The 27,443-nt window shown below is 33.8% G+C and overlaps 2 protein-coding genes across 18 annotated transcripts in view; one reads left to right on the plus strand and one right to left on the minus strand.

The window, feature by feature from the left end:
* Nucleotides 1–2,303: 2,303 nt before the first annotated feature.
* LOC126773341 (protein groucho-like) lies at nucleotides 2,304–15,029 on the minus strand. 17 transcript variants are annotated; one of them, XM_050494214.1, is made up of 18 exons: nucleotides 14,603–15,029; nucleotides 14,383–14,480; nucleotides 14,191–14,254; nucleotides 14,061–14,105; nucleotides 13,672–13,776; nucleotides 13,284–13,316; nucleotides 12,032–12,157; nucleotides 11,185–11,316; nucleotides 10,119–10,325; nucleotides 9,772–9,825; nucleotides 8,977–9,096; nucleotides 8,086–8,225; nucleotides 7,492–7,750; nucleotides 6,951–7,142; nucleotides 5,508–5,586; nucleotides 3,970–4,134; nucleotides 3,142–3,341; nucleotides 2,304–2,555 (listed from the first exon to the last, which is right to left on the minus strand). In XM_050494214.1, the coding sequence occupies exons 1-18, from the start codon at nucleotides 14,642–14,644 to the stop codon at nucleotides 2,448–2,450; spliced, it is 2,169 nt and encodes a 722-aa protein (XP_050350171.1). In that variant the 5' UTR covers nucleotides 14,645–15,029; the 3' UTR covers nucleotides 2,304–2,447. The 17 variants fall into 17 exon arrangements, with proteins under 17 accessions (XP_050350171.1, XP_050350169.1, XP_050350165.1 ...); XM_050494212.1 differs by having other exon boundaries at nucleotides 12,032–12,163; XM_050494208.1 differs by having other exon boundaries at nucleotides 13,639–13,776.
* Nucleotides 15,030–15,498: 469 nt separating this feature from the next.
* LOC126773346 (protein fem-1 homolog CG6966) overlaps nucleotides 15,499–27,443 on the plus strand; it is a 94,059-nt gene continuing 82,114 nt past the window's right edge. Inside the window, exon 1 of the mRNA XM_050494234.1 lies at nucleotides 15,499–15,755. Within this exon, the coding sequence (XP_050350191.1) occupies nucleotides 15,687–15,755 (69 nt within the window). The 5' untranslated portion in view covers nucleotides 15,499–15,686. The remainder of the gene's footprint in view (nucleotides 15,756–27,443) is intronic.

Consider the following 27,443-nt stretch of genomic DNA (forward strand, 5'->3'; position numbering starts at 1 on the left):
ATTGTATTTCTAAAATATATTTATATACTTATATTTTCGGTAGAGACTAAAAACTTTACGTATGTGTTTTGATTGCAATCGCTTGGAAAGCTTTGTTATTTTTAGAAAATATTTTAGAAACATTGTCTAACGACTTCGACTGTGCAACATGAAAATTGGTTAGAAAACCAATTTACTACGGCATTTAAAAAAAGTCTCTTGATCTACGGATTTCGTATCATTCATTTCATTTATCATTACCTAAACTCCAATAAAAGTGGGGTTTTTTTTATTTCAATTCCTATTTTACACAAATGTCGTGTTAGTTAATAAATATGAAACTGTATTGTTTGCTGATGACATATCTTTAATTTTTAAAAGAACTGTATGTACTGTTAATAACTTACTCATAAATAAACTAAAAGTGACAAAGTAACTATTCTATAAGTAATGGTGCATAAATTAATGTACTTTTAAATAAGAAGCATTAGATAATAGGTTTAATATTAGATGATAAGCTATAAAGGGACATAAGGTGATTGATAACTGTGCAAGTAGCTACTCTGCAGTAATCTCGGTTGAAATTGCTGTTTTTATACCGCAAGAGGCCGATTCTTGTAATTTAGAATTTGGGCGCTAAAACTTAAACCCTACGACAGCGTTGTTACAAAAAAAAATACGCGCGCTAATTTAAAACCGCCATTTTGCTGATAGACAGACCGGAAAAGTAAATAGGTAATTAATTATTGGGGCGACTTGTGATTTTTTGAATGTGTTTAATTGTGTATTTGGATTTTTAAGTCGGGCCAATAAAAAGTTATTTATCCATCAGATATTTACGTCGTACTCACGGGCCAAAGCCATGTGAGCTTACTTATTAAAACCTTAAGCCTTTAAAGCAATTCCCGTTCACCTTTTGTTACAAGGAATTTGCGTAGAATTCAGCATGTGTTTATTATCACAGCCTTCTGCATATTAACATAAAGAAAATTTGGGAGATTTAGGGTTTTTATGGACGTATCCATTTGTTTGGGTATGACGCCAGTTGTAGAAAGAATTAAAGGGACTATTGTAACTTTCTGCAAGTGCTATATACGTGCTATTTCTTCTTTTAGTTCCGTGTATTTTGTAAGTTTTTCATTTATGGTGCTTTGCAGATTGTGTGTATTAGGTATGGCAGTATCTATTAAAAAGCCTGTACTTTGTCGACTATCGTAATAATAATAATATGCTGGGACATTTTTCACACACGGCCATCTGATCCCAAATTAAGCTTGTGCTATGGAAACCAGACTACTGATATACTACATATACTACTTTTCTTTAGTAAATACATACTTATATAGATAATTACACCCAGACTCAGGACAAACAGACATATTCGTAATATCAGGTCTATTATAGTGATCTGTAAGTATGTCGTAGTATAATTTGTGAGTAGTATTTTCAAGTACAGTATTGGGTGTATATTTTTAGTATGCTATTTTGTCAGATATTAATTTGTATTTCAGGGCAAATTCTTGGTGTACTATATTTGCAACCTGATCGTGTCTGTGCTTATAATCTGTTTGAACTATTTCTCTGCATGCGCCAGTTATATGCTGTATCGATTCCTAAACACTTGCATCGTCTACATTTCTAGTAATTGCGGGTTTCTATAACTTGATCCTGTATTGCGATCATAAATCCTTCAGTCTCAGGGAACAACTCGCCTCGACTCAACAAGCGTTCGACGCATTTCCGTCGACGTTACTACGGCATAAGTCTTGACGATGTCTTCCGTGCAGCGACTTACGGGCCCATTCACTTATTTTAGCATGCTGGTCTATCTGTCTTTTTGCCTGTTTATATCCTGTAAGTTCAATAGTGTGCTTTTTATCGGATTGTACTATTGCACTATGTAAATTTTATGTGTTAGATTTGGTATAAAAATATTTACGTAGGTTAGTAACTTGAATTATTATCAGACTACAGAGGATTAGTAATTCTTATTCTTTTCTAAGACGACAGCATACATACACTTTTACAAAAGAATTCCAGCAGAAAGTTTAAGAAATTTTTATTATAAAGTACAAATAAACTGTTAAAAAATATTTTTGTGTCAAATGTAAATTTTTACTAAACTAATCGCTTCATTGATGAGACATTTCAAATAAAGAATAATTATTTATAATAAAAATTATAATATAAGTAATCCTGGTGAATTACTTTCAATATTTTTGATTCCCCTTGTACATTAAATACATATTATTAATATCAGCTGTGTCAGATTCTTATAAAGTCTGTTAATAAATGGTGCAAAAAAACTCAATAAAAATACAATAATTGTTTTAGACTTTTTATTTTTGTCTCATTTTATTTATTTTTAACGGACCCATTTAGCTTGAAGTTCCACTGGACCACAAGATACCCTTTGTTATTGCCTATTGAGATTATCACTTCTGTCTACTACACTGCACTTCACTGTATTAGTACATCACTTCATACACTGTTGCCTTCTTGTCCCCAGATCCTGTCACTATAAATTTATCATCCGCTGATATATCACAACTGAGCACCGATGATGATTCTTTAGACTGCAATGAAAAAAATAAAAAATATAAATGTTTGTATCAAAATTATTATATTATAATTAAAAACTTTAAAAATATAATTTATAACAAATATTAAATTCAAATTTAGTTAAAAACTCGTAACACGCTCAATATAAGCGTGTATGTTATAAACGATAAAACTTGATTTTACATAGGAATTATAAATGATATATTTAAAAAAAATCTATATTGACTCCGTAACAGCCTGTGAATGTCCCACTACTGGGCTAAAGGCCTCCTCTCCTCTTTTTGAGGAGAAGGTTTGGAGCTTATTCCACCACGCTACTCCAATGCGGGTTGGTGGAATACACATGTGGTAGAATTTCAGTGAAATTAGACACATGCAGGTTTCCTCACGATGTTTTCCTTCACCGTAAAGCACGAGATGAATTATAATCACAAATTACGCACATGAAAATTCAGTGGTGCTTGCTCGGGTTTGAACCCACGATCATCGGTTAAAATTCACGCGTTCATACCACTGGGCCATCTCGGCTCTCATATTGACTCGTAAAATAAAAATTTTAAAATGAACGCACTAAAAAATTCTATGAGTAATTTATCTGACCTGAAATATGCTAGCACCGTACGGCGTACGCCATGCGTTCAACAAGTTATCCTTCCCCGTTGACACGAACCATTTCCCGCAAGCCGCGAAACGTAACGACAGCACGCATGACTCGTGTAACACGAGCTGATATCGATCCGGCTTGCCAGCGTGTAACACTTCCACGTGCGAATTCTCCATACCCACAGCTAACCATGAACCTGTTAACAAACATTAACAGTGTACATTATTGAGAGTAATCTGACGGTATATCCCTGAATATTTAGTGCTTTAAATCACTTTATTGTCATTCATCTGATTAAGTTAATTAAATCAGATAATTGTATTAAAAAAATTTAAAAAAAGACATTAAAACTCATGCCGGACATTGACTAGTAATTTAAAGTAGAATTGCTAGCATTTTTCAATATGTATTTCAATAATAAAATATAACATTGTATTAAAGAAAATTTATCAAGTAATATCAAAACTAAGCAAAGATACATCATAATTCCTTATTTAATTTTAAACATGTTACTGGTGGTAGAGCTTTGTACAAGCCCGTCTGGGTAGGTACCACCCACTCATCAGATATTCTACCGCAAAACAGCAGTATTTGGTATTGTTGTGTTCCGGTTTGAAGGGTGAATGAGCCAGTGTAATTACAGGCACAAAGGACATAACATCTTAATTCCCAAGGTTGGTGGCGCATTGGTGATGTAAGCGATGGTTAACATTTCTTACAATGCCAATGTCTATGAGCATTGGTGACCACTTACCATCAGGTGGCCCATATGCTCGTCCGCCTTCCTATTCTATTAAAAAAAAGCATAATGTAAAAAAATTTACCTGTGGGACAGTATCCTAGAGAAAAGATTTGACTTGAGAAATCGTGTTGATGCAATTGTCTTCCTTCTCTTAGATCCCAGGAACGAACCGTGTTGTCCAGACCGCCCGTCCATAGCCTCGTGCCGTCTGGACTTATGTCTATACACGAAGCACCATCTGTATGACCTATGGACAACGTTAAATTGTTATGAATTGGCCTGCGAGATTTTTATTAAAACCGAAAGAATATCGGATAGAATAATTATCCTGATCAATGATCGTGGATTCAAACCTGACTAACAGTTACCGGATACATTTCGGAGAATGTGCGCAGGAATTACATGAACTAATTCCTTCCGCCCCCTTTTACTATCGAACGGCTAGGCAAACGCGACCAAAGCGCCATAGGTACACAGTGGAAATTCCCCGCCTACTTACGAAGCGCTTCACCACATTCATCATTCGCACTGCGAAACTGTTGAATGCTTTGCCTGAGTCCGTATTTCCTGATAGGTACAACGTTGGCGTTCTTAAATCCAGAGTGAACAGGTTTCTTATACAAGCGTGCTACATCTTAGACCGTGTCGATGCTTAAGATCAGTCAAGTCAACGGTCAAACGGTGTATGAAAATTATAAGAACATGCACATATGTGATGTATATAATAATTTACCAGCGGCCCTCCTCGACTTCGTCCGAGTTGAACAAATAACAATCTTAATTGATATTTTATAGGATTTTTTTGATTTGGGTTTATTATTAAAATTTTCATAGATCTCTTAATTTTATTTTTTTAAAAATTTTTTATATATATATATCTATACCAATATTATATAGAGATGAAATTTTTTGCATGTTTGTAATAGATAAAGCGACTAACATAGGTCGTATCATATAGATATATATCATATATATATATATATATATATATATATATATATATATATATATATATATATATCTATACCAATATTATATATATATATATATATAGAGATTATTTTATTATTTTAAACAAGTGGTGACTGAATTGAACTAAACTAATAATGCATTAATTCAGGTAGTTCATGAGCTATGTAATATTATGGTATAATTTTGCGAAAAGAAACAGTAATAATAAACATCTAACGATATGGAAAATTGTGATATTTAAACATTTAGGTGCACTCGAAACATGCACATATGTATATATTTTTTTTTATATATAATCGGAAGGCGAACTAGCATATGGGCCACCTGATGGTAATTAGTGTTCACCAACGCCCATAAACACTGGCAGTGTAAGAAATGTTAACCATCGCTTACATCACCAATGCGCCACCAACCTTGGGAACTAAGATATGTCCCTTGTGCCTGTTATTACACTGGCTCACTCACCCTTCAAACCGGAACACAACAATACCAAGTATTGCTGTTTTGCGGTAGAATATCTGATGAGTGGGTGGTACCTACCCAGACGAGCCTGCACAAAGCTCTACCACCAGTAAAATAAATATACAATCAAAACATAATGCGATTTCAACCACATAGTAATAATATTAAATAAAACACAAATTTTACCTTGAAATTGCCTAACTAACGTTTGATTGTGTAGATCCCATACAGCTATATTTCCATCCGAACAGCAACTAAAGCACACCTGAAATAAAAAAAAAAAAATGTATTACATGCATGGATTAGTCGATCTTACTAATATTTTTTATAATAAGTAATCCTGACTTCGCACTTCGGGAAATGTAACTAATTAATAGTAAATAATAAGGTCCTCCAGCCCGATTTCGGCCACGACGGTCAATCAAAAATAAAAAAAAAAAGCCGAGATGGCCCTGTGGTAAGAACGCGTGAATCTTAACCGATGATCGTGGGTTCAAACCCGGGCAAGCACCACTGAATTTTCATGTGCTTAATTTGTGATTATAATTCATCTCGTGCTTTACGGTGAAGGAAAACATCGTGAGGAAACCTGCATGTGTCTAATTTCACTGAAATTCTGCCACATGTGAATTCTACCAACCCGCATTGGAGCAGCGTGGTGGAATAAGCTCCAAACCTTCTCCACAAAAAAGAGGAGAGGAGGCCTTTAGCCCAGCAGTGGGACATTCACAGGCTGCTACGGTTACGGTTAAGGTACGGTCAATCGCAAGAAAAATTAGCCAACTGCGCAGGAGATATTATAGTGCACAAATGTATGAGCAAACACAGGTGCATTCTCTTTTCCCTAGCTCTCCGACGAGACCGGAAAGAGTTCAGGCGCAGAACCAACGGCTTTACGCGATTTCCGAGGGAGTGAACACTTCCAACCTCCAGACTCCAGGCTGCTACTGAGAATTTTCTGACAAAAAAACCCAATAACTTTTTATTGGCTCCGGGTCTGCAGCAGGTCCTGGTATGCACTAGACCAACGAGGCAAAAAATATAAAACCGCTTAAAATGAATATGATGCTTATTTTGATCAGTGGTAATTATATATGAGAAATAAATTGAACTGAGCACATAGAATTTAAGCTCTTTTGAAGATTTGATTAAGTAATATACGATCGAGGTTACTATTTGTCTACTATTGTATTATGTCGTAGAACGTATGACGTGCCCTTATAGGTCTTACGACACGACATTGTGACTGGTTCATTTTTCGCCCCGGGAATTGGAACTGCGATTCAAAGGGGAAATGCTGCTAGCATTCTTGCCTCCATTCCACGCGGTCACGATTTTTATTTATTTAAGAATCTATATTTATGTAATTAACATGCCAGTATAAATTAGTCGGTCACTTTTAGGTAAGCGGACGGGCGAATTGGCCAGCTGATGGCAAATGGTCACCACCGTCGATAGGTATTAGTGTTGTAAGATATGTTAACCCTGCCTTGCATCGCCAATGCGCCACTAACCTTGGGAACTAAGATGTTATGTCCCCTGTGCCGGTAATATGCCCGTGTAATGACTATGCAAATTATTGCTGTTCGGCAGTTTGAGAGAGCGTGTGACGTGTACAGAGTGGACGACCTTGGAGTCGGGGCTGATGGCGAGCGCGTAGCAGGCGGGCGCGGACGACGTGAGCTCGGCGCGCATGCGCGGCGTGGGCGACGACAGGTCCCAGATGGACAGGTTGGACGCCTCGCCGCCCACCAGCAGCGTGCGCCCGTCCGGCAGCAGCTTCACCGATCGGATGTAGTTGTCTCTTTGCTGAAAGGACGGCTTTATTATTTTTTTATGGCATCAGCTTCTCCTCCATCACAACGTGATATTGAAACGAGAGCGTCTCAGCCGACGGTCTCGGGGGAGCGGACGGAGGGATCGTTTCTTTTAATCGATCACTACCAAAAAGTATCATTTCGTTTGTAATTAAACTAAGCGGTTCTGTTACATTAAAATCTATTTTAATTTTATTAATTGAATTTATTCGTATTCTTTCATTGCAGTATATCTTTGTTTTTTTTTGTATGTACAAAAAAAAAACAAGTGTGAAAATATTTTTTCGTTTCATAACTAGATTAAGATCTATAAATTTCAAATATCGGGCGCAACAAATAAATAATAAAGTCACCAAGCAGTCGAGCTGCGAGAGCGGCTCGAGCGCGGCGGGCGAGCCGGGGTCGGTGATGTCCCACAGCTTGACGCAGCCCTTGCCGCCCGTGTAGGCGTGCCGCGCGGCGCCCAGCGACAGCGCCACGGCGCACACCACCTCGCCGTGCGGCAGCGCCGCCACCGCGCGCGCGCCCCGCGCCACGCCCGCGCCCGCCAGCGCGTCGGCCGGGAACGGCACCGCCTGCAGCGGCCCGCCGCACGAGTGGTACGCGTACGCGCTGCGGGCCCGGAGCGCACGTGTCTTAACGGACGGTTCGGCGACCTTTGAGCTGGCCCCCGGCCCGACCGGGCAGTGATTATGACTACGAGTTCTTAAACGGAATTCAAAATTTGTCGTCAGCTGTTAATTGTAGAAGTCCTCCGACGCGAACTTCTTTTGTGGACACGTTGAACATGCATTGTAATTTTTGCAGAAAATTACAATACTGTCACTATAGGGACGAGGATGACCTTCCATCGAGTGGCTCACTTGGGCGAGCAGACGTGACCTTTTTAAACATAAATTAAAAATATATATCCTGAGCCTATCCGTGCGACCCCGATATATACTCACGGCTTGGCGGGCGGCATGCCGTTGGTGCGGGTGTGTCCGTCGTAGGGCAGCGGCGGGCGGTAGCCGGCGTAGGTGGGGAAGGCGTAGCGCCCCGTGGGGGTGGGGGCGCGATTCTTGGAACCGGGAGTTCCAGGTTTATCCTGGAAAGATATATATTTTGCTTTATTTATATACTTATAAATCGGAACAAAATATTCTAATTCCATAATTTCAATTTTGACAAAAGAGATTATTTAATAGTTAACAATATTACGGTAGTTAAATGACATATAACCTGTTCCAACCACAAGAGTAAACACAAATAAACAACTTTGACATTGAAATGATGCAACATCATTGGTCAAGATCTTGAATGATCTATGATTTTCATTATGGATTCGTAGAATAATGGCGTTTTTAATGTCGAAGAAATTGTTATGGAACTATGAAAGCACAATTAAGTGGATATAAGTAGTATTTTTTTTTCGCTGGAAAAACGCGTTTACGCGTTTCCCCCATTTGAAGTGTGTGTGTGAGTCCCACATACTCCCTGTATGTGGGACTCGCCGACGCTGAGCATGCACCGGAATACCCACTAAAAAAGCAGCGGTACCCACACCGCCTATTCGAGAAACGTCACGAAATTGCTTGCGCATACTACCGTGACGCTCCGACGGTCCTCAAAATCTTAGGGAGTTAATATATATATATAATCAATAACTGTTTACATACAGCAGATCTATTATCAAATTGCATGGAATATGTAAAGCTAATGTTTATTTATCTTTACTCCTTCTTCGATAGGAATAGGCTAAATATTTAGAAACCTTTTCATTTAAAAAAAAAATGTAACATCGCACAGAAATATCACATCGTTTAGTTGTTATATGCATATGATTCACATTTACTTACATCTTTTGAACTCTTGGGCGTCGATCTGCTAGATGACGATCCTGACCTCGAAGGAGGTCGCGGACCGTTCTCTGTTCTCTCACCGCCCTCAGTACGTACACTGGGAGATCCTCTTTCCTCCTTTAATCGAGATGAAATTGTATTATTATAAAGATAAATTATAATTTGCTGCTAATTTGATATAATTTATTAATTATTATATGAATAGCAACTGACTGTTTCAATATTATTTTAATGAGCATGCCGTGTACACATGTTTAGGAATTATTCTAGATTAAAATTGTATAAGTTCTTAATTTTAATGTCCTGCCTTTATTTTTCATGTTACATCTACTCGTTTGTGCATGGTGTGTATTTTCTAATAATTAATTATTTTCAAGGATAATTCCAATTATATATGTAAAGGTAGTTTAGCGAAGCTAGAGCTGAGATGGCGTAGTGGTTAGAGCATCTGCGCCATAATCAAAGGTTCAATGGATTCAAGCCCGGACAAGCACCATTAAATTTATGAGATTAACTTGTGTTTACAATCTCGTGCTCGGTGTTAAACGAAATATTGTTTATGTGTTGGACGAAAATTTCAAATGTATAATGTTCAATCCAGTTCATGGTGGATCCCATTGAAGTAGCGTGGTGGAATAAGCGCCTGACCTCCTCCAAAAACGGGGAGGAGCCCAGTAGGTACATTTACAGGTTCTTACTACGAATACGGTGAAACTCTAAACGATAATGACATTGTCATTTATCAGTCAAAAAGTCAATTAAAACGACAATAATATCGGGACGTAATCTCACCTCGTTTGCTACATCAACAACAAGATCTTGATCACTTTTTTCTGCGTCGCTATCCTAAAACACGACGACACGTTTAAACATTAAAAAAAAAAAAAAAAAAAAAACATTTAACGAGCAATCGATTGAAAAGCTATAGAAATCGGAGCAACAATTTGAATTTCGATAAAGCATTTAAAAGCTGGAAATTAGATGATTGGATGATGTATTTAAAAAAAATAAAAATAAAAAAAAAAACATTTAAGCTTGCAACACTGCAATGTATAAATGTCAAAAAATGAAATACATCAGCCAAGTCACCCGGACCAAAGGAAACAAAGCCAAGTAGGTAGATACCAAGCGACACATACACTAAATAGACTCACATGTCCGAGTACCTTCTCCTCCTTCCTGCGCTTCACGTCCAAGGGCTCGGGCTCGGCGGGCGAGCGCGCCCGGTACTTGTGTTCGCGCTCGTGCGGCGACACCGAGCGTCTCTGCGGTGTACACACATTATACTTCACCGGTGAATCGCTTTGAGCGAGTCCCTCTGCGTAGGTACCACACGCTTGCATCTGCTTATAATATAACAATTCATTCGAACAGACGAGAAACGATGACTTTTTTTATATATTTATCTTATTGTAAGATTTACCAGTGTATGTTGAAGTAAGCTTACCATAGTAAGCTTATAAGGTATTATGCCTTAATGGTACAGATTTATTTGAAGTCGTCTTGGTAAAATCTTACTATTTGTATCTTTGTGCTTGATTTCAATATAATTCAAAAGTCAATATAATTACAGGCAGAAGAAATATAATAATAATATCCTGGGACATTTTTCACACGCGGCCATCTGATCCCAAATTAAGCTTGTACAGAGCTTGTACTATGGAAACAGACAACTGATATACTACATATACTATTTTTCTTTTGTTAATACATACTTATATTCATAATTACACCCACAATCAGGAAAAACAGACATTTTCATGCACACGAATATCTGTCCTGGGTGGGAATCGAACCCACAACCTTCGGCGTGAAAGCAAGCAACCACCAACCACGCCAACCGGCTCGTCAAATATACATTTCGAATGATAAATTTTAAATCAGTCTTAAACCTTGGGGGTAGAGCTTTGTGCAAACCGTTTGGGTAGGTTAGGTAGGCACCAGTCACTCGTAATACATTCTACCGCCAAGCAGCAATACGTCGTATTGTTTGGTTCCGGTTTGAAGGGTGAGTGAGCCTGTCAGCCACAAGGGACATCTTAGTTCCCGTGATTGGTGTCGCATTGGCGATGTAAAGATTGATTAATATTTCGTCCAGCGTCAATGTCTATGGGCGATGGTGACTTATCATCAGGTGGCCCACTTGTCAGCCTACTATTTTTATCTCATGTTTTTTTTTTATTGAATAGATAGGCGGTAAATTACCTGTTGGCTATGAGCTCGTGATGACATCCTATCGTCATCCCGTGGAGGAGGTTGTCCGGGCAGTAAAGCGGGTTGGGCCGGCCCACCCGTTAAAGCTGGAGGTTTAATATCTGAGGGAGGCGGTAATTCGACCTGCAAATCAGATTCTAAATTATATAAAATCTTTTGTTTCGGTAAACTACAATTAATTTTAACGTAAAATTATAATGAGAAACAATGTGACATTCCATAGACGAACGAAGATAATCGACATAGCTAACATTTGACATGCCGAAGTGGCAATGGTCAGGCCATACTATTCAAAGAACTGTATTTGGAAAAATTATAAGCTCTAATAGGCGAGATGGCTCAGTGGTAAGAACGCGTGAATCTTAACCGATGATCGTGGGTTCAAACCCGGGCAAGCACTACTGAATTTACATGTGCTTAATTTGTGATTATAATTCATCTCGTGCTTTACGGTGAAGGAACACATCGTGAGGAAACCTACATGTGTCTAATTTCACTGAAATTCTGCCACATGTATATTCTACCAACCCGCATTGGAGCAGCGTGGTGGAATAAGTTCCAAACCTTCTCCTCAAAAAGAGGAGAGGAGGCCTTTAGCCCAGCAGTGGGACATTCACAGGCTGTTACGGTATAGGCGAAGATAAATGAAGCTTGTAAAAATTTAAGACAAGAATTTCGTCATGTGACTATAGAATTGGCCACAAGACGTTTGACCGTTCTTTTAAGTGTCATTAACAAATAATATATTTTATTCGATTATATTTTTAAAATGCAACACAAGATTGCGCGTTTTCGTTTTTTGCAAATTAAATGTAATAAACATTCATATAAAAAAGACCTTGTGTGCGGGCGGCGGTAGATGTGGAGTTGGCGGGGGCCCTGCACCGGGGAACAGAAGGCCCCCCGCCCCTAACAGCGCCCCGGCTCCCCCCACTCCATGCGGTAGACCCGCTGATGCGTGAATCTGTTGCTGCAAACAAATAGTCCATTATGGATAAAAAAATTCAGTACATATACAACCATTTTTTTAATTAACCTTTCTACTTGCTTGGAAATTGGAACATCATGTATTATAGAAAAAAAAATCCTCAATTTTTTTTACTTTTTTATGGCAACAAAAATGGTATTCATGTCATTATTTCTTACATGGCAACTTCTTGCAACATACTTTCTAATCTTATTATAATATTTTGACCTAAAATAAATATTAATTATTCAGCACATAAATGTAACAGTAATATGATTTTGAAAAATAAATTTGATTATACAATTATTTGTAAAAACGTTCTAGCATTAAAATTATATGTAGTCGATAGTGGTCAATACACACGTACAAATATGTAAACACTATTAAGATCTTAAATAACATGAGACAGCATTCCATCAACATCTAAGAAAATTTTACAATGTCAGCATACAAAATCATTGTGCGAAAAAGCAACATTAGCTACAAGTCAGCGGTGCTCAAATTAATTGAAATGTAAAGTTAAATACATTAAAAAATGTAATTAGTTCTTATCAAATAATGATGAAATAAAATTTCAATAGCTGATTATACGAATGAATAAATTAAATTCATTAATTTTATCCAATACGAACGATTCCATAACATATCTTTAAAATTTTACTATTTATTTTTTAAAGTTACGATAAGTTAGAAAAACAACACAAAACATGTTTTATCAAACATACCATTATATCCATTACCTTAATATATTACATTCCACCATTACCATTAGGTGTATAATTTGAATTTTCCTTATTTATCATTAAAGTAGAAATTAATGTATAAGTTAAGAGTAGGTAATCTTCAAAATTATGTTAGAAATACTTGTTAATAACAATTACATCGTCATACATAGTATTTAATTTGATTTAATCTTGCTATGTGTGAGTTTTGATCTAGCTATGTGTGTATCAATGATTGTTTATTTAATATTTATTAAGTCATAAGGTTCACTAACAGCTTTATAAAAGATATGAACTAAAAAGTACTTGTAAAATCTGCAAAATAAATCTGGTAACAATGTATAAATGGTGTTAATCACAAACAACAAAAGAAACCAAGCACAACAATTGTTGTAACTTACAAGAAGTTGCTGGAGGCCTTGTTGTTGTTGTTGCTGCGGACAACATTAAATAAAAAATTGTTCAATTAAATTTATTTTTTGTAATTGTGTACTTGTATGTCTTTGTTATATATATTAAATAGCTCTGTGAATTTATAATCCAATTATAGCTTTAAATAATAAAATCCCCCCATATTTTATTTTAAAAATCAAATTTCAAAAGTGAAAATTACAGTTTATAATATAAAATATACAATTTTAAATATATTTAAATACTAGCAAATTATCATTTGCAAGTAAGTAGTTAGATTCAGATTCTATATTATAAATTGTAAGCCACATTGAGCTATAAACTTGACATTTATCTTAATCTTACCCCAATAATAGCATTAAGTTCGGACATAGTGACCTGCTTGGCTCTCTCAACGGCAGATGCAACTTGCTGCTGGTGTTCTTGCGCTAGAAATGGCAACACCTGTCCGATAATTGCACTAAGCCGTTTCGCTATTTCTGTCTAAAAAAATAAATTAATGTTACTTTTTTTTAAGTCTTATAAAAATTAAATGAAGACTGTTCATATTATTAAAGACAAAACATAAGTTAATTTTTTTGGACAGTTTCTGAACTATATTTTGGTTAAAAAAGCAATTTATTAAATGAAATTTTAAAATAAATGTTTGAATAATTAAAATAAACAAAATGTGCACTGCAATCAACTGTATCTACAAAACTCAATATAGAATAATTACTTCATGTTAAAAAAGCAAATGGAAAACAAAACAAACATTAAAAACACACCTGTTTATGCATTTCAACATTAAGGCCATAAGACATTTCATAATACTGAAAGAAAAAAAAATGTTATTACTTATTATTTAGGTGCAAATAAGTACAATTATTTTAAGAATTAAATAAAAAAGTTTAATACCATGACGTAATGTCTCTGCATTTCCGTTTTCTCACTTGCCAACTTTTCACATTCCAATTTCAGCCTGAAGAGTTTTAAATAATTTTATATAAATGACATTAAATTTAATGAAAATGATGTATTCACTATAACAATAATAATAAAACAAATTAACTCATTAGTTAAATTAAGTAATATTGTTAAAATACTTACGTGTGGTACTGAGCTTGTAAAAAGTTAAATTCTTCTTTAATACGTTCTAAAGTATCTGCTACTGTAAACTTTATAGGTCCTGCTGTTGGCTGCGGCCCCTAAAAACAATTATAAGCAATAATATCACCAATATGGTAATCACAAGTTTTTTCTTATTTAGTCAAACATCAAAGAAGTTAAAATTTGTTACCGAAATATGATAAGGAAAAACAATACAAACCCTTACAGCCCCCGCCGGGTGCCGCGTCGGCGTCGGATACATCCTGTCACTAAACTAAACAAAGTTTTTTTTTATTTTTCTCACGAACAAGTACAGTTTTCTTTTGATCCTATATAATTTAACACTAACGGAACCATTTCCCCAACCTTCTCAGTCTTTGCTATAATGCATACAAAACGGGAAATCCGCGGCTAATCGCTAAAGACAATGATATGCACAAACTTTGTCTCAAAACTTTTAAAATATCAGTCATTATCATGACATACACAACTTTAAACTTGATTACGAACTTTAGTATAATTTCTTGTAAATATTTAAAGATAACAAATACACCACTAAACAATCAACAGTTAGAATTCTCCAATTTTTAACCATAAATCCACGCCGCAATTTTTGTTGCTTGTCAAGTCACATCCATCCATCATTCATTCACTCAACAAGACAGGTAAGAATAAGATTGTACTATATCTACGTTATATGATTTGTGATTGTGAAGCTAAAAAATTATAAATTTAATACCATTTGCTCAATATTATAACTAAGCATTTTGAATAAAATATGTGTGTTATAATATCGAGTAATATTTAACCGAGAATTGAAAAAAATAAAATAAAATGGTAAGCAAAAATAAGAAAAGTAAAATTATCTGTCTACATATACAAAATTTCTTTTTTTAAATATTTTTTAAACTTTTATAAAAAGAAAGACGAATTCATTTCTCTGTTACACCAGATGATATTATACATTTAAAAAGAAATATAATTTTGTCCCTTTTTAAACCATTCATATACCTACCAATACAATGGTAACAATTTACTACTGTCACTTTGACATAGGAAGGAATCTTTGACTATGATTCAAGGAAAACAAGAAATTTGCTTATGGTCGTTTTATTACGGCAGATTGTGATTGTCCTGCATATGTTCGATAGCAAGCGAGAGTGCTGTGACGGAGTGTTTTGAAATAATATTTTGGTTGCTTTGTTAAATAGGTGTGCATTTTCAATGATTATTCTTAGAAGAAAGTGCTGTTCTTAAAGTGATTTACGACAATTGTGAATTTCTACGTCGCAAGAAAAACCATTATGGATTTCAAAACAGCCGCTCATCACATTTTTACCGCTGCACGAAACGGAAATCTTACTCGATTGAAAGTAAGTAGAAGTTATTTTCTTTTAACCTATATAGAAAGTTATTAAATTTTTTTAAACTGTCTTATGAAAATTTAGCATTATTGCCATTACGTAGAACTTATGAGAACAGTTATCCACGTTGGATAATTCAGTAATTTTATATTATAAAATTATATATATTATAAAATTTTTAACCAGACTTCGATACCTCTCACAACAAACAATTTAAGGTTAATAATGCAGCTTGCGAATATAATTATTTATTCGCAAACTGTCTTATATATCTTACATTGTTTCTAAATAATAATAATTATTATTTAATACCGTTTGGACGAACAACTTGAAAACATCCTCAAAATGAAGTCCTTTGAAAACTTTAATATTGTAAAAATCATCTACCTAAATTCGATACCTGTAATAAAAAATATATTGTATATATAAAAATTTAAAGTTTGAACACAATAATCGATTTTGATAGGTAAAATACTTATTATACATTGTATTAATGTGATTTTTTTTAGTTTTTTAACTTAACAAAATCAATGCTTCAGTAACTTTAGTAATTTACAATAATAATATGCCAAAATTAATATTATATCAGAACATAAAATATAAACTATTTTCATGTAATGATATCAGAATATGAATTTGATCCTTTTGACCCAAAACCAAATTCATCTCAATAAAGTAGTTTTTAGGTAAATGGAAAAAAGATTTTTTATAAAAAGTTTGCATTATTATTGAAAAAGTATTTTAAGGAGCTAGAAATAAATATTTTAGCAAGAACTTATCAATTGGCAATAATTTAAAAATAAATCCATTTATGAATGATAATGTAATTTAATTAATTACTAAATGACTGTGAAGGTCAATAGTCTTATGTAAGTAGTATAGTATCAGTTAATTGTATTATTACAGACTTTGTGGTTTAAAAATAGCACAATAGAATAAGCTAGTGTCTCTTAACAACTGTTTACAGACTCTAATGTTTTTTTTTTAATTAAATTATTTTGTATAAAACATTAAAAAAATATAACATATATTCAAAATGTAGATGTTTATTTTGATATTATAATCCAACAAAGCTATAACATAGACATTTAAGTTTTTGTATTACTAACAAAATGAGTCCATGATACTTGAAATAAATATTATTATTATTATTATTATTATTATTATGTATAATGCAAGTACGATGAAAAAAAAAATCAATAAGATATAATATTTATATAACAGTAAAGTTGTGATAAAGTCTCCTTCTCACTCTCAATAATTCTTCTTAATGGGAATTCTCCAATAAGAGCTTCCTATTGGAAAGTGATGTTTAAAATAAAAATATATAATAAGATACTCCAACAGTTAGTATTAATTCAATTATATTAATAATAGAGATAATTCCAATAACAATTCCGAAATTACATCAAAATATGGAAGTGAAATATCTATATATTATAGCAATCGGATGCCTTTGATAGATATAATTATGTCTATGATTCAATATTTTAATGTATTAAATCTTGTAGTACAGTGTTACCTAACAATAAATTAAAATCTAATTTGATTATTAATATTCTCTACTGTAAATATAAGAATAAATATACAATATATATTTAACATATTAATTGTGATCAGTTTCTGTCACAGAAAGTAAGTTTCGTTTTAGTACATTTTATTTCATGGCTACTATTTTTGACTAGCTTGTCCGTCTGCTCTACGAGGTTTATCGTGCATTAAATGTTACTGCCCTTCGTGGGTAATAGCATGGCTTTATATGGTCTAAATCGATTATGATTAAGTTATCTACCTCAAAACAAAGTCTCAAATCTGACTGGTAGATCCTGAGAAACATATGAACATATGCTTTCGATTTATTATATTAGTATGTGTGTTTACTTGATGTTCAGTTTAGATTGTCTATTTGCCATCCAACAATAATTCTTTGCTCATAATAAATCTTGAATGCGCTTTTAAACGTAGCAGTCAATTAATGTTTCTATGATATACCTAATTGCCTCAGGTCTATTATATTTCACTATAATAATTACACGCAAAATATTTTTTATTGTGTGCATTAGACGAGGAGCAGATTTCCTTCCATTGTCTTATGGTTTTTTTTTTGATGAAATTATTGTGGTGATTAGAAATATGACCTCGACGAACATTGAACGTTAATGATTGGGCATTTATTATATGTGTTGAAGTGATCATTTTAGTATTAATTAATGTAATTAATTACAAAATACAACACCAATACACCAAACTGCATTATGACATGGTGGAATAAGGTCCGAAACTTTTTCTCAATAGGAAATGCAACTTTATCCCTGAGTGGGCGATTTACAGATTGCTTTCTTCCCTTCCTTTCATTTGCATTTGTCTAATAATATTATTGAGTCAAAACATCTTTGTTTTTATTTGTGACATTTTATATACTGTTTTTTTTTGTGTTGTTTATTTATTTGCCACTATGTTATCTGTGGTTCTAAAAGTTGTGGTTCTTATTTCCGTTTCCTATCAATTATGTTTCAAAATATATGAATAATATGGTATAGGTAATTGTTTTTTTATATTTGTATGAAAAAGTTGAGCAAATTCAACTTCCTGAAAGTAAAATAAATATTAGAATGTAAGCGTGATCTTTCTATATTCACAAGAAAGATAAATCACTCATTACACTGTTAATACACCAACCTTGGTATCTCGGATTAAGTACTGTAAATATGAATGCAGTACATAGAAGTGTTTATTAATAATATTATAATAACAGTCTGGTCAGATTGACTTGCGCAAATCGAAATATTATTTAATTCATTAAATATAACTAATCATTATAATGGTGAATTGAAATTGCATATCTAATTAAACAAGTTTCCGTTTATATGATAAACAAAAATAAATTACTCCTGGGGGGAAAGTAGGTGGGAGTGCATTGACCCCATTTGATTTGTTGTGTTCAAATGTATGCCTTGGCGTGGGCGGAATTCGTGGACGAGAGAAATCAGACCTACATACACTTATGAATCAACTTGAAACCAAAATAATGTTTGTGTTTAGACAAATGCTGCGAGCTCCCTTTTAAATGAATCACGGGGTAAAGAAATATTAGATTAAATATGTGTGATAGAAAATATAAAGTTAAAATGTTATTATTATTATCGTTTCTGTTCAAATATATTCTCATTAAAAATATTCTCCTAGAGTTAAATTAAGCTTAAAACAAATTTCAAAACCGAACTTCATTTTCGTTCTCATTTTAATGATCTTTACATTTAAGGCAAAAAATATTTTACGGAGCTACATTGTTTTTCGACCTTGAATCAAATTCATATAAAAAAAAATCAAAACAAGGATATATCGTGTATTCTCGCAAAGCTATAAGTATAATACATGACAAACTTCTGCTAAAATGTGTAAGCGAGTGCGTTAGAACAGCATTTCGTCTCTTTAATCTTTAAATAAGTCTCAATGCGTTTGCGTTTCGTCCTCATACTCTCATTTTATTGGAGATGCACGGTAGCATTCACATTTAGTTTACTCGCAAAACGACGTGTTGAAATTAAATTACTTCGAATGGTGCAACTGCATTAGACATAGCGGACCTGATCCATTGCAAATATGTCTAAAGCTTATTTAGCAAATAAATATTTATTTACTTTACAGTTTGTAATCATCTTATGTCCAGTTATGCTAAATATAAAATGGGCTGGCGGACGTGCTAATGGGCCACCTCATAGTAAGTGGTCACCACCGCCCATATTCATTGGTGCTGTAAGAAATATTAACCTTACATCGCCAATGCGCCACCAACCTTAGGAAGTATATTATGTCCATTGTGCCTGTAGTTGCACTGGCTCACTAATCCTTAAAACCAGAACACAACAATAATAATTACTGTTCTTTTGCTGTAGAATACCCGATGAGTGGGTGGTACGAGTGAGTGCACAAAGCCCTACCACTAAATGAGGTGCACTTCTTTATGTAACTTAAAGCAATTTCGGTTCATAATTATATTTTTTTTTTTTTTTTATAGAATAGGAAGGAGGACGAGCATATAGGCCACCTGATGGTAAGTGGTCACCAAACGCCCTTAGACATTGGCATTGTAAGAAATGTCAACCATCGCTTATAGCCAATGCGCCACCAACCTTGGGAACTAAGATTTTATGTCCCTTGTGCCTGTAATTACACTGGCTCACTCACCCTTCAAACCGGAACACAACAATATCAAGTATTGCTGTTTTGCGGTAGAATATCTGATGAGTGGGTGGTACCTACCCAGACGAGCTTGCACAAAGCCCTACCACCAGTAAAAAATGTCTAACCATCTATATATCTAAACTTTCAGCATTTAATTTGTAAGACGTAACAATACTACTATGTAACAACTGAAAACAATAAGCATTTTTACGAAGATATACAAGGACTTATTATTATTGTCATGAGATAAAATTAAATTGAATGTAAAGCTACCGTTTCGAAAAGTCGTTTCTACGGTGAAGAACCGGTATGTAACTCAGTAGATAGGTAGTCTTAAAATTACTATGTAAAATATACGAATAAAAGTATAAATCCTGTACAATCAATCCTGTATAATCAATGAATATGACCTCCACGCTTTTCTGTCTTCTAAATAGAATCTGGAATTGTGTATCTATTATGTTTTTTTTTATATAAGATTTATATATTTATTAATGGGCATAATTTAAAATAACGACTCTGTTTTGCTTGAACATTAAAATACCTACATACTTTGGAGTATTTATTTTAAACTCATTAAAATACTTTTGAATAAAAACTGAAATATTTTATATTTCGATGATAGTTAGGTATTTAAGATTCAAGTTATTTTCCTTAAGACAAACCTAAATATTTATAAATTGCTTGTTTGCTGTAGCAGTTTAAAGTAAACCAAAGTCGTGAGCAAGCATTTACTAATTTAACTTTGTGTTATTACGTAGAAACTTGTTTACATGTATTTATTGGTACTGAGACTTTATATAATGTTATTAATATTACGACAAATTAAACAAATATACTTCAATACATAACATAGATATATTCATTGAACTGTACATAATAGTTATGTATATGTTATGTATGAAACTATTCGAGTAGTTATTTGTTATAACGAATATTGTTAATGTCCTTTCTCAGGGTTTAGGTTGCTTCGTACCAAACTTCATCAAAATGGGCTTAGTGGATTGCCTAATCCACTAAGCCGTGAAAGCGTATCTGAAAGACAGAGCAACTTTCGCAATGTATAATATTATAATATATTATTTTTATGTTATTTATTTTGATCTCGTTTAATATTTTATTATAAAACGTTGATAGTATATAATGTATGTATAAATTGATAATAAGTTATCATTATCAATTTTCCGCTTCCTTATTGCGCAATTGATTATTGTTATTGTGACTTTTCTTCTTTATATCTCCAAATAGTCCATATATAATTTGAATATACCCAACGTTTAAGCATGTAAAACACTACTAATATTATTCTTTATTATATTGTACATTATGAATATATATAAATACAATGTATCGCAAAAGTACTGAAAATCTTATTCATAACAACAGCTAAAGTTAAATGAATTATTTGATCTCTAGTTACGTTGACATAATATTCGATATATCTCACAATATCTACATAAAAATTCCACAACAAACAAACTTATTATATTGTCTATATGACTTATATTTTACTTATCTTATCTCAATCTAGCTGTCTTAATGTAAACATTTCGTTTTTGTGTTTGCAAATAAAATAAAAACACGATGGTTATGCTATGAGTACTCGCCTTGATAGGTACCTCCCACTAATCAGTAATACTACCGACAAACAGCAATACTTTGTATTGCTTCCGATTAAAGGTATAATTACAGGAACAAGACATCTTATATCCCATTGCACATTGACGGTGTAACGAATGGTTAAATACTTCTTATATATAGCAATGTCCTTCTTAAATTGTTACCATTATTTAGGCGTTTTGTTTTTGGCCTATTGGAGTCATTAAGAAAAATTGAATTAATAAATAAAAACTTCGTTTATATGCAAGCGCTTAGCCACTGATTATGGTCACAGTAAAATCTAAAATTTTGTAGACTTAGGTCATGTAGTGATTGCAACTGCGGAAGTTAAACTTGCTCGAGTAATGAAATTAGACCATTTCTTTACACGCCGAGTCACCGATTTATTTCTATTTTTTTGTTTTGCCCCCAGCCGCTTTGTCCGACTGTGACTCAGTTTCTCTTACTCGTAAGATGGCACAAGGAAAGATGGTTTTCGCCCGATATATTTCCTACTAAGGTCTTTGTTTGGAATCAAAACAAGAGCAAACGTTCTCATCTGATAGCATCCTTGGATTTGTGCCAAATCGCGTAAACTTTTGCGCACAATGGTAGACATTGAGACCCGTTTTTAAATTTGTTTTTTGGGTTACAATTTCCGTGTACACTCAAGCAGTACTACGTCATCGCGTAACGCGTTCTATTGTCGTATTTTTTATGTATAAGTCTTAGCCGTAAAATGAGAATATTGTTTTTGGTCAAACAGTAACGATTATACAAATTCCGCAATATCAATGACACGTATGACGCATTGTGTTCGATCGAAAAGCATGTTTTTCTCCTCGTAGTTTTTTAAGTTTTGATTGTAAAGCATGATATCAAATTTTTGGAATTAAAAAGATAAATTATTTGTGATTCAATTGCGAATGAATGTTGGCTGTCAGAGATCAAAGAGTATCATAGGGTAATTTTCGCAAACTAACTCTTACAAACTTATTGCTTTGTTGGAAAGAATATAAACATCTAATATAGTATGACTCATATTCTTAAAAAAGCAATTCCACACAAACGACATTCCCCGTTTTGTTTCTACGTGTTATTAGCACTTGAAATATCATTCAACATTTTTCGTTTCTCTGTATCAAAATTTGGAATCTTCATTTTGCAGGATTAAATTTTACCTAAAACTATTTCAAAATTACACCAATAAAAACCAGCAAGAAACTACTGTGCTATTTTTTTTGAAAGATATATATAATTTAATTCATTAACTGTATATTAAAAAGCCGAGATGGCCCAGTGGTAAGAAGGCGTGAATCTTAACCGATGATCGTGGGTTCAAACCCGGGCAAGCACCACTGAATTTTCATGTGCTTAATTTGTGATATAGGAAAACATCGTGAGGAAACTTGCATGTGTCTAATTTCACTAAAATTTTGCCACATGTGTATTCCATCAAGCCGCTTTGGAGCAGCGTGGTGGAATAAGCTCTAAACCTTTTCCTCAAAAAGGGAGAGGGGGCCTTAGCCCAGCAGTGGGACATTCGCAGACTGTTACTTTATAACTCCACGCTTTTTTCACCTATACAATCTTGCATTACTTGACCTAGCTACTGATAAAAGCTACATCGCCTGCTGCAGTATCAACGGTTATTAACATGTAACAAAAGCCAGTCATTGTCATGAGCGTTGTTATGGATCCGTTACAAAACGGAATATCACCGCATGTTGTAATGTCTTATGTACATGTTGCTTAAATGCCATTCGTAGATTGAGTGCAAGATTGTTGAGCAAAGTCGGTTTTACATCACCCGAACTAAAGCTCGTGAAAGTAGAGTTTTAGTAAACATTAGATTGCTCGCCATTACCAACAATAGTGACGTCTGTCTACGTTGTGACCGCGCATTACTGGCCTGTTACCAAACACGGTCGTTTTACACGTAAAACATATTGATAAAAATAATTTTATAGCGGAGGACAAACACAGCTCCATCATATAAGAATGTCATTAAACATCTCGATTCTTTAGACACCAAATAATTTAAATAAATCAATGTTTTTTTTTTAAGATAGATATCTGTGTTTTTTAAAGGTCAGAATCGAATCTAAGTTCACATCACTAGACCACCCGTAAACTGTTGATTGTTGAGCTATTAAGGCTATGTATGGTGATATTGAAATAATCGTGACTACGTCGTAATGTCTGTTTTTGTTTTTGAATTAATTCGATAAATAAATATAACGGTGACGTAAACAAAAAGATCTCATTCATAATTGACCTTTTTGCAAGAAGAGATTTGCTCAGAGCAAATATAAGTGTAGTAGGTATTCTTGAATTTAATAAAGACGTATAAAAACTCGTTTAATCACAGTGACACTGAATGTTTTGTATTTTTCTTCCGCAAAATTGTCGAGGAAAAGACGTCAAGTGAAATAATTACATGAAGGTATAAATTATATTTGTGTTTATATATATTTGTGTATATAATTCATCTCGTGCTTGACGGTGAAGCAAGACATCGTGAGGAAATTTGCATGTGTCTAATTTCACCGAAATTCTGCCCAATCTGTATTCCACCAACCCGCAATGGTGCAGCGTGGTGGAATAAGCTCCAAACCTACTCCTCAAGAAAGGAGAGTAGGCCTTAGCCCAGCAGTGGGACATTCTCAGGCTGTTACTTACTTATAAATTATATTATTATTGGCACGTTTGAGTGTTTTTAAGAAAAGTATGTAGATCGTTTAAATGGGTCGATACGTTTTGTTATTTGGGTCGTGAGACGCAGGGCGTTGTTATTGTTTTCCTTCGTTGAATTTAAAGTTCTATAATTGTATATATTGGTTAAATTGATACATGTTTTAAATTTGGAAGAGTAGTTTGTAAAGAAGGTAGAAAAAAGATTAAGATAAGTTTCATAACATCCATTCTCATTTACTGGTGGTAGGGCTTTGTGCAAGCTCGTCTGGGTAGGTACCACCCACTCATCAGATATTCTACCGCAAAACAGCAATACTTGATATTGTTGTGTTCCGGTTTGAAGGGTGAGTGAGCCAGTGTAATTACAGGCACAAGGGACATAAAATCTTAGTTCCCAAGGTTGGTGGCGCATCGGCTATAAGCGATGTTTGACATTTCTTACAATGCCAATGTCTAAGGGCGTTTGGTGACCACTTACCATCAGGTGGCCCATATGCTCGTCCACCTTCCTATTCTATAAAAAAAATAAAAATTGTAGTGTAGTACCTTATCTTGATTTCGAACCGGCGATAGATTTGTGTTTAATTTCATATTCAGAATTACGATTCAAAAGTTTCTACTTGAATTGTGAATATTTTATTGTGTTTAGTTTATTCCTTATGATACCAATACCGTCATAATGACATCACATTATAAAAAATGCATTGGACCTCATAATAGACGCTGCTCCGCGCGGTGTCACCCGTTCTTGTCCCCGTCTCCGTGGTGTTAAATAACTTAAAACCTTCGAGAATTGCCTATCAAATACAAAATAATTTTTCAAATTCGTTAAATAAAACAAACAAACCTAAAGAATTATATTGTGTTCCGATTTGAAGGGTGAGTGAGCCAGTGTAATAACAGGCACAAGGGACATAACATCTTATTTCCCAAAGTTGGTGGCGAATTGACGTTATAAGCGATGGTTAACATTTCTTACAATGCTAATGTCTATGGGCGTTGGTGACCACGGTCATTTCCATCAGGTGGCCCGATATGCTCGTCCGCCTATTTATTCAATAAAAAAGAGGCAAGTAACTTAGTAATTACTGTAATTACATACTTAACTATTTACAATTAAAACCATAATAAATAGTTCGGTGCAAGTGTCTGAAGGATTTTCATTTTTATCTGATATGCAAATTTTCAACGTTTGCAATGAATGGAATATTTTTTAATTAAACTTTTCAGTTTTTTATTTATTCATTTATTTATTGAAGTTATCTTTTGAATATTATAATTTGACGAAGGTTCTCAGGTCTGAATGTCAATCGGAATAATTTCGATTTAAATAACTTCTAAATACCTTAACCTTGTTAAGAAATTTATATATTATCGTTGCGATGCGATCTTTTTTTTTCATGAATAAATTGTGATGTTCCGCGAAGGAATTTGTTATTGTGACTTCTTATTTTTTTATAATCTTTTGTGAATTTCTATAAGCATTGAATATGCATAATTGATTTTATTATTAATAAAAGTTAAAATTTAAGAAATAGTCTAGTAATTTCCGTTAAAAATTAAAAAAAAAACATTCTTAGAAACTAGTGGTTATTAAATAGGTTTTTTCCCTGTATGAATATATGAAGGTAGAAATTAATTATATTTAAATAAATAAATAAATATGTATATCATTCAATGCTGTCGCAGAAACGATGGTGATACATAAGTAATTAATAATAATAAAATAAAATTTTTGACGAGCCGGTTGGCGTGGTTGGTAGATACTTGCCTTTCACTCCGAAGTTTGTGGGTTCGATTCCCACCCAGGACAGATATTTGTGTGCATGAACATGTCTGTTTGTCCTGGGTCTGGGTGTAATTATCTATATGAGTATGTATTTACAAAAGAAAAGTAGTATATGTTGTATATCAGATGTCTGGTTTCCATAGTACAAGTTCTGCTTAGTTTGGGATCAGATGGCCGTGTGTGAATAATGTCCCAGGATATTTATTATTTATTGATTTAAAATATTTTTTTTTCTAATATACTACCATTATTAATATAGCTATTAATAATGGTGGTATATTAGAAAAAATCAAGATGATTGCGTCTAATTACTAAAATCAAATAGTCAACAAGATGAGATTTTTCTTTCCACTGAATCTGTACGAATCACAGACTGAAGAAAACCTTACAAATACACGTCAAATTATTCAGCTTGAATTAAATATATTTAAATGTATTCCTAATTAAATTAAGTGTATAAAAAAAGACGAGATGGCCTAGTGGTTAGAATGCGTGAATCTTAACCGATGATCGTGGGTTCAAACCCGGGCAAGCACCACTGAATTTTCATGTGCTTAATTTGTGTTTATAATTCATCTCGTGCTTGACGGTGAAGGAAAACATCGTGAGAAAACCTGCATGCCCTAATTTTACTTAAATTCTGCAACATGTGTATTCCACCAACCCGCATTGGAGCAGCGTTGTGGAATAAGCTCCAAACCTTCTCCTCAAAAGGGAGAGGAGGCCTTGGTCCAGCAGTGGGACATTAACAGGCTGTTACTTTACTACTTTAAGTGTATTCCTATCAAGCGTTCTTGAATTTTCATTATTCAAATTGGTGAATGCCTTTCAATAACTTTGAATAGGTAATTAGTGCAAATAAATATTTATGTATTTGAAGATTTATATGAATAATTTAGGTCACTTCATCGTTCTGTTGCAATCTTAATAATGATAGTTTTTATTTATAATCGTGTCGTAATATCCGCATGGATAGTTAATATTTTTCTTCCGTATTTTAAACGAAAACAACAATAAGACGAGCCGGTTGGCGTGGTTGGTGGATGCTTGCCTTTCACGCCGAAGTTTTTGGGTTCGATTCCCATCCCGGACAGATATTTGTGTGCATGAACATGTCTGTTTGTCCTGGGTCTAGGTGTAATTATCTATATAAGTATGTATTTACAAAAATAAAATAAAATAGTATATGTAGTATACCAGTTGTTTGGTTTCCATAGTACAAGCTCTGTACAAGCTTAATTTGGGATCAGATGACCGTTGGTGAAAAATGTCCCAGGATATTATTATTATTAATTTCATATTTGTTGCGTCAGTGTTGCAAACGTTTTCGGAGAAATGTTTATTATTTACAGTTGTTACATAGTAGTATTATGTTACGTCTTAAAATTTAAATGCTAAAAGTTTAGTTATAATTATGAACCGAAATT

This window comes from Nymphalis io, chromosome 14 (genome assembly GCF_905147045.1).
Source record: "Nymphalis io chromosome 14, ilAglIoxx1.1, whole genome shotgun sequence".
Taxonomy (NCBI): domain Eukaryota; kingdom Metazoa; phylum Arthropoda; class Insecta; order Lepidoptera; family Nymphalidae; genus Nymphalis; species Nymphalis io.